The sequence below is a fragment of the Carassius carassius genome, chromosome 42 (genome assembly GCF_963082965.1).
Source record: "Carassius carassius chromosome 42, fCarCar2.1, whole genome shotgun sequence".
NCBI lineage: Eukaryota > Metazoa > Chordata > Actinopteri > Cypriniformes > Cyprinidae > Carassius > Carassius carassius.
Window position 1 is genome coordinate 5214483 of NC_081796.1, and position 10247 is coordinate 5224729.

Genomic DNA, 10247 nt, shown 5'->3' on the forward strand with positions numbered 1-10247 from the left:
ATTTTGCAGCCATGATAAGGTCTGTTTATCACATGGGATAGTGTAAAGTGATGGTCTGGACTTCACAGCAGTTTTTGCCATCCACCTCCACCCGGGATCTGACCTCTCTGATAGCACTCTTGCACACAGATTGATTGGTTCATCAGCCTTTCAGTGTGTCCTAGTGTAAAAGTGTTTGACTCTTGCCGTTATAAATGATAACAGCAGGGGTTTCACCTGAAACTGTATCATTCCATCCACTGCCTTCACCAGGAGGCTACCTGATGCGCTGCATTGACTTTAATCTAGGGACCTATTTTGGGGGGAAATAGAGGTTGTAGGAAGCACTTTTTTTTCTTTGATCCTATCCGCTTTATTTTTAACCTAAGCCATTTTCACCTTGAATGCGCAAGGCTTTCTGTGTAAGTTGTTTCCATTTATTTTAGCTGTACAAAACCAGTTCGTTACACTGCCAAATAGGCTATTACAGTGTAACAGTGTTTTATTTTATTTTTTATTTATTTATTTATTTTAATAGTTTACTGCTCATTATTCTTTTAGTTATTTCTATTGGCTATAAACACACGACCCTTAATTTGTTCTAAATTAAATATATATTCACATATATTATAAAGCATAATACATTTACAGGCATTTGTATAAACATGGTACAGGATGACTTGGTAAACATTCAATACTGTGGCATATCCATGTAACTCGAGAAACAAATCTCATTATGATTTGCGGAGGTGGCAGTAATCTCTGCGTTGTGCGTCCTGCAAGAGATTTTTATTTTTTTTCAATGGGTCATACTATGCCGAGAACGATTCCATATGAATATTAATTAGGACGTGCTGAGGTTAACACCAAAATTAATATTCATGAGTTAAGCGCTCACTGTTACAAACGTCTGCCTTTCAGCCAATCAGATAGTATTACGAGCGAACGTACGTTGCGTAATTAATATTCATGAGCAAACGGCTTACCATAGTAGCAGAGCACTTAAATATTTTTCAACGGCTCTGCATAGTAGGATTTGTTAATTCGCTTCCGGGAAATCTCGACCGAAGCGTAATGACGTGTAAAAAGCGTTTAGGAGCACGTGAGCAACATGCCAACCAATGGGGCCGAGACTCTTAGTCTTAAATCAGCCGTTATAGTCCTTATCATAAGAAGACGCAGGTGAGTTTTGGTCTTGTAAATAGATTTGTGCAACAGATTTAACGCGTCCGCGAGCGTCACGCTGCTTGTAAACCACGCGTTTGATTTGTATTTGCTTGAGGGATAAATCTGGTCAGTAACTACAGGCAGATCAGCCCTGAACGCACTTGCTGCTTGTCCTAAACTGTTGTGTTTCTTCAGGTCGTGGTCCTATATTATGAACATTTGATGATGAAATTAGATGCATTAAATTTCTCTCTTATTCCAGGCTATTCATACAGCCATACAGTATATTTAGGATTTAAATAGGTCGCATGTTCCCCTGGATCAGGTTTTGACTGCTTCTGTGTTATGGTATTTTCTCTCAGTGGACAAATGTTACTCGACTGAATAAATATAAATAATTTTTATTTTATTTATTTATGTATTTATTTACTTGTCTCCATTGTAAAGATAAGGCAACATGCAGCCTATGGATATGTATATGGTTCCCAATCAAGGAATACCAGGCTTTCCACCGGGATTAGAATACCTGACACAGGTAAGTTAAAATGCTATTTGATATGGCTATGTTAAAAACACACGGCTGTGTAATTCATATTCTAATATAGGCTAATGCAATTCCATCTGAATTTCAATATTTGTGAGATTCAGTCCGTAGAAACAGTTTTGGTTAACTAATCTTATTTTGTATCTCTGAAAACTAGTGATCTCCGGCATTATATAATGTTGAATATTAAAGGTTTTAGTGTCTGTTAATGAGGGATTTGTGGATACGACGTAAAAATGATAGTTTTCATAAAATGATCAAATTAGACCCTTGGGGTCTAAGATTCCGTTTAATGCTTATAATTAATAGGGTTCTTATTCCATACTTTCATGAATTAGATACCCATTTCAGACAAAATCACTTTTTTTTTCATTAAAACCTTTAGGCTAATTAATTGAAATATTTTTGTTTGCATTCAAAGTGATGCTACTATGACATTTTAACAGTCAATTAAATGTGTGACTATTTATATGTCTGTATTTAAGTCATAGAATAAATGTACCTTTCAGATGAAATTCTGCTTTGTCTGATATTGGTTGTCCGATTATTTAACTAAATTGTCAAAATACAATTTTAAATACAATATCTGATTTAGTATCTTACATTAGTGGGTAAGATGGCTTCTTTGAATAATTTAACCTTTTGTTCTTAAACAAATGAATTAGTAAATGTTTCTATTGATATCCTATAATAACACACACAAAGACATATGTATTGTGTGTGTGTGTTATTATAGGATAATAACATATGTGTGTAGGATAAGTGTGTTATTATATAGTTGTTTTATGAAAACATCTTTTTGTGTGTGTGTGTGTGTGTTTGTATTTTTTCAACTATCTTTAGGTGGATCAACTTCTTATCAAACAGAAAGTTGAGCTTATTGAAGGTACGTACAGCCGTTTCTTCTTAGACCTGTTATTCTAATGCTACACATGCAGTGAGTAATTGAAAAGTCCTCTGTATGGTTTCATGCAGCTTTGGCAGGCTTTGAGAGCAATAATAAGTATGAGATCCGTAACTCCATGGGTCAGAACGTGTTTTACGCGGTGGAGGAGAACGACTGTCTCACCCGTCAGTGCTGCGGCCCGCTGCGATCCTTCACCATCCGCATCCTCGATAACTTCGGACAGGAGATCATCACAGTCAGCCGTCCTCTCAAATGCATGTCCTGCTTCTTCCCTTGTTGTCTGCAAGAGGTGATCTTCCTGGATGGCAAAAATGGCTCTGAAATGCGAATTGAGATCCGAGAATTGCCACTCACTTTAATATAGACCAGAGATCAAATATTAGAATCTTTATGATTAATGGAGCAATTTTGTTGATTCCTTCTTTTCACCCTGTCCTCTCTCTTTATTTCTCCTGTTTTAGCTGGAGATCCAGGCACCTCCAGGGAACACAGTGGGATATGTTCTTCAGCAGTGGCACCCTTTCCTCCCCAAGTTCACCATAGAGAACGAGCGCCGGGAGCCGGTTCTCAAGCTCCAGGGGCCGTTCTGTGGCTGGAGCTGCCTGCCAGACGTGGACTTCGAGGTATAACAGCTCTTGTGATCAAACTCTCACTGAAAATGAATGACTTCGTTGCTGTATCACTTGAAAGCTTTGTTTAGGCTGGTTAACTGAGACTTATGTTTTTCCAAAAACAAAACTAATCTCACTTCACATAAAGAACGTCTCGGTTACGTATGGTAACCCTCGTTCCCTGAAGGAGGGAACGGAGACGCCACGTCGGTGACCGACGAATATGGGAAATCGCTTCGATAGACCAATCTACTTCGAGTGTAAACTAAACGAGCCAATGCACAGCTGCATGCAATTATTGCATCCAGCTGCCGCTGATCACTGCGTGAGTATAAGAAGGCAGCAGGTGCAATGCATTCCAGTTTTTCGCTGAAGAGCCGAGCCGGGAACCCCGGAGCTCAGCGGCGGTACAGCAACCATGGCGACGGGACGTGGCGTCTCCGTTCCCTCCTTCAGGGAACGAGGGTTACCATACGTAACCGAGACGTTCCCTTTCAGTCAGTCACTCTCGACGCCACGTCGGTGACCGAAGAATATGGGATCCCTATAAAGCGCCATGGGTGCTGCCCCTTCCAGTGCCCTGTGCGAGCCGCCTGCACCCCTATAGGGTGTAGGCCGGGGCTCAGAGCAAGCAGCTCCACTCACCGTTGTCAAAGCACTAATTCACTGGGTGATATTGGATAACACTGGGAAAATGTACCCGGTCCGCTTGGAAACGGAAACCATCATTCCGGAAGGAGGTCTCGGAGGCAAATACACATATAGCATCCATTTAGGAGTATACAGAGAAATTTGGGGTGATTAAAAACCCTCTTGGGAAGGCAGAAGTCTGCCGGGGAAACACGGGCTCTAAGGCTATACCGTGGACTATACACATACGAGTACCGCTTAGGTCTCAATATGGAACCCACCCTTCCATGGTTCTCACGGATACATCATGAAGGCCTGGCGCCGGACGTTCTGCCGCATCCAGCTGCTTAGGGTGATGGAGGATCTCAACAGGGTCTACAGTACGGACACTCTGGAGCAGTTTAAGCAAGCCGACACTAACTGGGGCCTCTCAGTGCCACTACGCATTTGAGGTGAGAACACAGGAGGATACCGGCTCTACACGAAGGCTATAGAACCTAGCGAACGTGTTAGGGGTCGCCACGAGCCAGCGCCCAGGAGGATGCAACACTTCTAGTTGAGTGAGCTCGCAACCTGAACGGGCAGGGCACATCCTGAGCCTGATAAGCCAGGGTTATGGCATCCACAATCCAGTGGGCCATCCTCTGCTTAGAGACGACACTCCCCTTCTGCCGGCCTCCGTAACAGACAAAGAGCTGGTCTGAGGTCCTGAAGCTTTGTGTCCGGTCTACGTAGCACCTTAATGCTCGGACGGGACAAAGAAAAGCCAGGGCTGGGTCTGCCTCCTCCAGGGGCAGCGCTTGCAGGTTAACCACTTGGTCTTTGAAGGGTGTAGTGGGAACCTTGGGCACGTACCCAGGCCGGGGCCTCAGGATTACCTGGGAGTCAGCCGGCCCGAACTCTAGGCACGAATCGTCGACCGAAAATGCATGCAGGTCCCCTACCCTCTTGATAGAGGCCAGTGCAAGCAGGAGCAGAGTTTTCAATGAAAGAAACTTTAGCTCAACTGAATGCAAAGGCTCGAATGGGCCCTGCTGTAGTGATTTAAGCACTAGAGACAGGTCCCAAGAGGGTATACAGGGGGGCCGGGATGGATTTAGCCTCCTGGCCCCTCTAAGGAACCTGACGATGAGGTCATGCTTACCCAAAGACTTCCCATTCACGGGGTCATGGTACGCAGCAATAGCAGCAACCTGGACTTTGAGGGTGGAGGGAGACAGCCTTCGCTCCAGCCCTTGCTGCAGAAAGGACAACACGACCGCAATCGGACATCTTCGGGGGTCTTCTCGGCGAGAAGAACACCACTCGACGAACAGGTTCCACTTCAAGGCGTAAGCGTGTCTCGTAGACGGTGCTCTTGCCAAAGTGATGGTGTTCCCTACCTCTTGGGGTAGGTCACCTAGAACCTCCGCGTCCCGTCCAGGGACCAGACATGGAGTTTCCAAAGGTTGTCCATTCGGACCAGCACATGCTTGCCTCGTAAGAGACCTTTGAGACGGTTCAAGGCAAGGTGCGCTGCTAACAACTCTAGGCAATTGATGTGCCACTGCAGCTGCGGGCCCGTCCAAACCCCTGAGACTGCATGCCCGTTGTACGTGGCCCCCCAGCCGGTGGTGGAGGCATCCGTGTAAACCACAGAATGCCTGGAGATCTGCTCTAGGGGCACCCCTGCCCAGAGAAATGCAAGATCTGACCACGGAGTGAGGGTTTGGCGTCAGGCCGGTGTAACTTGGACCCGGTGAGTGCCGCGCTTCCACGGCCACCTCGGGACTCGGCCATAAAGCCAGAGCTGGAGCGGTCTCATATGTAATAGGCCGAGCGTTGTAAGTGCCGCCACGGCCGCCATATGCCTCAGGAGCCTCTGAAAGAGTTTCAGTGCGTTTCAGAACGTATTCAAGCAGGCTAGCACCGACCGCGCACGTTCCTCTGTTAGGCATGCTGTCTGTTCGACCGAATCCAACTCCATATCGAGAAAAGAGATCCTCTGCCACGGCGAGAGTTTGCTCTTTTCCCAGCTGACCTGAAGGCCCAACAGGCTCAGGTGCCGGAGCACCACATCCCTGTACCTTTTTAATCGCAATACTAAGTTTATATTGTGAAATTTTGCCTGGTATTTTCTTAGAAGTTAGTTTATATATCTCAATTCTGACTTTTTTCTCTGAATTCTGAATGTACATCTCAATATTCAGTTTTTTTTTTTTTATTAAAAATGAAAAGGTTTTTTTTTTTTTTTATCCCATAATTCAGCCTTTTTTTCTTTCACAATTAAAAAAAAGACATCTCACAATTCAATTTGTTTTGTTTTTTTGTCTCAGAATAATAATAAAAAAGGTATTTGGGACTTTTTATCTCATAATTCTGACGTTTTTCTTGTAATAAAAAAGATAAAATATAAACTCAGAATTGCAAAAAATAAGTCTGAATTGTGAGATAAAAAGTTTATATTGTGAAATTTTGCCTGGTATTGTCTTAGAAGTTAGTTTACCGTAAAACTTCAAATAATAGCCGAGTCCCAAATAGACGCCTGTCTCTTTTAAACGCCTGGTGTGACGACAGGTTTGGGTAAATAAAGGCCGGTCTCAAATAGAGGCCTGGTCTGTTTCAAGCGTGGGAAAAGCTGGATACGGAGCGGCTGAAAAATTCCTTTAAGGTATGCTTGCGCGCGCGCGTGTGTGTGTGCGAGGGCGAAAGAGGAGATAATATATTTCATTGACTTCGGGATGTTATCCTTAGGTATGTGGCCTGACAGTAGCTTCTGATGGAAGTGAGGATCACCTTATCCATTGTTTCAAAGAGGGAGAGCCGTGCGCATCTGGGCGAGAGCTGTTAGTGCAAGCAAGGCAGGCAGAGTTAGCGGAGGCTGGAGAGAGAGAAGTGGAGGAGGAATTCGCCAATGAACTTGTAATTGAGGATCGCGGGGATGATGATAGTGATGAATAGAGTAATTTTCTTTCACATGATTGCAGTTGTTTTACAGGGTAGCCTTCATTCTTTCTTGTTGATATGTTTCGGGAAACAAGTTCATATGCTCGATGGATTTTAGCGGTAACTTCTATTGTTCTGCCCATTGCTGTCACATCGTTTCGTTTTTTATGCTGCCAATAATCTTAGACATTTCTTTCACTAAATTATTTGTTAAACACATTCGTTTAGGGGTAACTTGTATTGTTCTGCCCATTACGGTGACATCGTTTCGTATTTTATGTTTTGTTTTTTTTTATGCTGCCAATAGCCAAAGACATTTCTTACATTAAATTATTTGTTAAACACATTCCAAATTAATTCTAAATAAAACGTAATATAATGTTGTAACCTCCTACTGTCATGCTTGAACATCTCAACACTAAATTAAAGGCCTGTCTCTTATAGACGCCTGTCTCAAATACAAGCCGGTGCAGTTCGGCGATTTGGGTAAATAGAAGCCCGGGCTATTATTTGAAGTTTTACGGTATATATCTCAATTCTGACTTTTTACTCTGAATTCTGAATGTACATCTCAATATTCAGTTTTTTTTTTTTTATTAAAAATGAAAAGGTTTTTCTTTTTTTATCCCATAATTCAGCCTTTTTTTCTTTCACAATTAAAAAAAAGACATCTCACAATTCAATTTGTTTTGTATTTTTGTCTCAGAATGATAATAAAAAAGGTATTTGGGACTTTTTATCTCATAATTCTGACGTTTTTCTTGTAATAAAAAAGATAAAATATAAACTCAGAATTGCAAAAAATAAGTCTGAATTGTGAGATAAAAAGTCCCAAATAATTCTGAAGCAGGAAAAAAAAGGAAAAAAAAATAATGTTTTTTAATTGTGAAATTAAAAATTCTGAATTGTGAGATAAAAAGTTGTAATTACCTTTTCATTTTATTTTATTTTTGCAATACAATCATAATTTGTATAGGAGAATGTTCTTGATTGTCAGGAAAACAATATTAAATTCAATTCAAGTTTATTTGTATATCGCTTTTTATGATACAAATCATTGCAAAGCAACTTTACAGAAAATTAAGTTTCTACAATATTTAGTAGTAGCTTATAAGTGATGACTGTCAGTTTGTGCAAATCACAGAAATTTCCAGAATTTTTTTTTTATTAAATACGTCAAACAGACGATGAACACTATTAACAGCAATTATTATATGATGCAATCAAACTTGTAGCAAAATTTAGATAATATTAATAGAAATATTACACAGATTAATAATAATAACAGTTGGTTATACGATTCATCCATAGACAACTGTAATTCTTTGTGTTGCACTGCTGAAGCATCTTTATTGAGAATATGTCAGTATGTAAATATGTGTTTAATAATTCAGCTATATTAAAACATTAGCATTTGACTGGAGAACTTTTTTTCTGTTAATGTCTGCTATTCTGCTCTTTCTATAAATGCCCACTAGGCGGAACTGTTGTTTAGCAGATGCAATATTTTAAGGAAATAAGCATGGATTTGCAGCCACATATTTGTATTCTACAATTTGACTATTTTGGAATGTCATTTATTAATTCTCATGTCCCCTTGAAGATTCTGACCATGGATGAAGTCAGTATTGGAAAGATCAGCAAACAGTGGACCGGACTTCTCCGGGAGGCATTCACAGATTCAGACAACTTTGGGATCCAGTTCCCCATGGATCTGGATGTGAGAATGAAGGCAGTGATGATCGGAGCCTGCTTTCTCATTGTGAGTATGAGCGAACAGAGAATATGGGTTGATAGTGTGGCTTGTGAATTACATATTTGTTTTATTTTCATTTTTCAGGACTTCATGTTTTTTGAGACGAATAACTAGTTGCTATGCAGACGGTGTTTTAACGTGGGGCTTTCTGGAAACGGGTGAAAGAGAATATGTTTACCCTTGCACATCATACATCTGTGAAATCCAGTGGAATGCATGTGAATATGAAGCCAGCGGTGTAGAAGAACGGTGATTTTAGAGACTGTGAACTAGCTTGAGGTGTGTGATATAGCTGGTTGTACCGTTTAAAGTGTATTGTTTTATTTTAATTTTAACCTTTTTTTTCTCATCTATACATAACAGATTAACATATATGGCATTAAAAGGAATAGCTCACCTCAAAATAATTAAATAAATAAATCTGCCACTATTTACTCCAAGCTCATATTAAGTTCTTTCCTTCATGGTCTCCCAATTTCTAACATGAAAGGAGCAATTTAAAAGCATGTCCAGGCCACTGTTTTATTTTATTTTTTACCCCCATAAACTCCATAAAATAAGCCATATGACAGAATTTAAATCGTGAACTCTTCCTTTAAGAGCTGTCAGTACAACTATGCATATTCCTTTTTGCATTAATACCTACACTGAATGATTAATATACACCTTTACAACACAAAGTTATATTTTATTGTGCAAATAAAATATAATATAATATAAATAGTATAGTAAAACAGTAAAAAGAAAGAAGTAATTTGTAGAGTCATTTGTTATTTATTATGTGATTTACTTAGCTTATCTATTGTTTGTTTTATTTGTAGTGTTAACAGTAAGCTTATAAATAAGAATTAGTATTTATGAACTTTTATTTAAAACATTTTGTAGTACTTTGATCTTTAATTTCACGCAAAATTTTCAGTGTTTTAGGTTCTTTAGGAATGGAGCCCTGCACATGATATGCAAGAAAAAAAATTAATAAATCGTGTGCACAATTTACTTATTAGTTCCTTCGATGTACTAAAACTTACACACACAATTTACTTATTCGTTCTATCGATTTGCTAAATTGTGCGCACAATTTACTAATTCATTGTCTCAATTTATAAATTAGTAAATTATGCACAAGATTTAGCCCATTTTTTTTCCTGCATGCCATGTGCAGGGCTTAGTATTTAGGATATTAAGTATTAAAGTCACGTATTAAAATTTTTTATTTAATTGCATTTTATGACAGGTTTGCAGTTTAAACATATACTGTATGTGACGCTTCATGAATGCCTGTTATAGTGGATGTCTGACTAACACAATGTATTTCTAGCAGGGCACTGTTCTTTTTTAATATTTTGGCAGATTACTAACTTCAGCATTATATTTAAATAGTTATACTATGTAGTACAAAACAGTTTTATAAACTACACACGTTTGTCTAATCATTGTGTAGTGAATGTACCGTTATTTGTGTCACGTTTAGTTATAATTCAACCTGTTTTGATTGAATTTGTCTTTAAAGAAAAAGAAATGAAACAGAAATGACTAATTTGAGTCTTGCATAAACCCTACCAAAATCGTATTTGTTGAAAAAAAAGAAAAAGAAAGAAAGTGGGATATTAGGTGGAAACTGAACTTTTCTCTTAAAGTTACAGTCAACAAGTCGGCAATAATTCCTCCAAATGAGCTGTGAGCTATGGGTGCTAATGAAACAGAACATGGCAGTACGTCATTAAAAAA

At 39.6% G+C, this 10247-nt stretch overlaps 1 protein-coding gene across 2 annotated transcripts; it reads left to right on the forward strand.

Moving 5' to 3' along the window:
• Positions 1–1092: 1092 nt before the first annotated feature.
• On the forward strand, positions 1093–8959 carry LOC132124009 (phospholipid scramblase 1-like). Of its 2 annotated transcripts, none has more exons than XM_059534730.1 (7): positions 1093–1161; positions 1594–1681; positions 2534–2576; positions 2666–2886; positions 3059–3220; positions 8367–8525; positions 8604–8959. In XM_059534730.1, exons 2-7 carry the CDS (start codon positions 1604–1606, stop codon positions 8631–8633), a joined length of 693 nt encoding a protein of 230 aa, XP_059390713.1. In that variant the 5' UTR covers positions 1093–1161; positions 1594–1603; the 3' UTR covers positions 8634–8959. The 2 variants fall into 2 exon arrangements, with proteins under 2 accessions (XP_059390713.1, XP_059390714.1); XM_059534731.1 differs by lacking the exon at positions 1093–1161 and adding an exon at positions 1162–1272.
• Positions 8960–10247: the final 1288 nt, after the last annotated feature.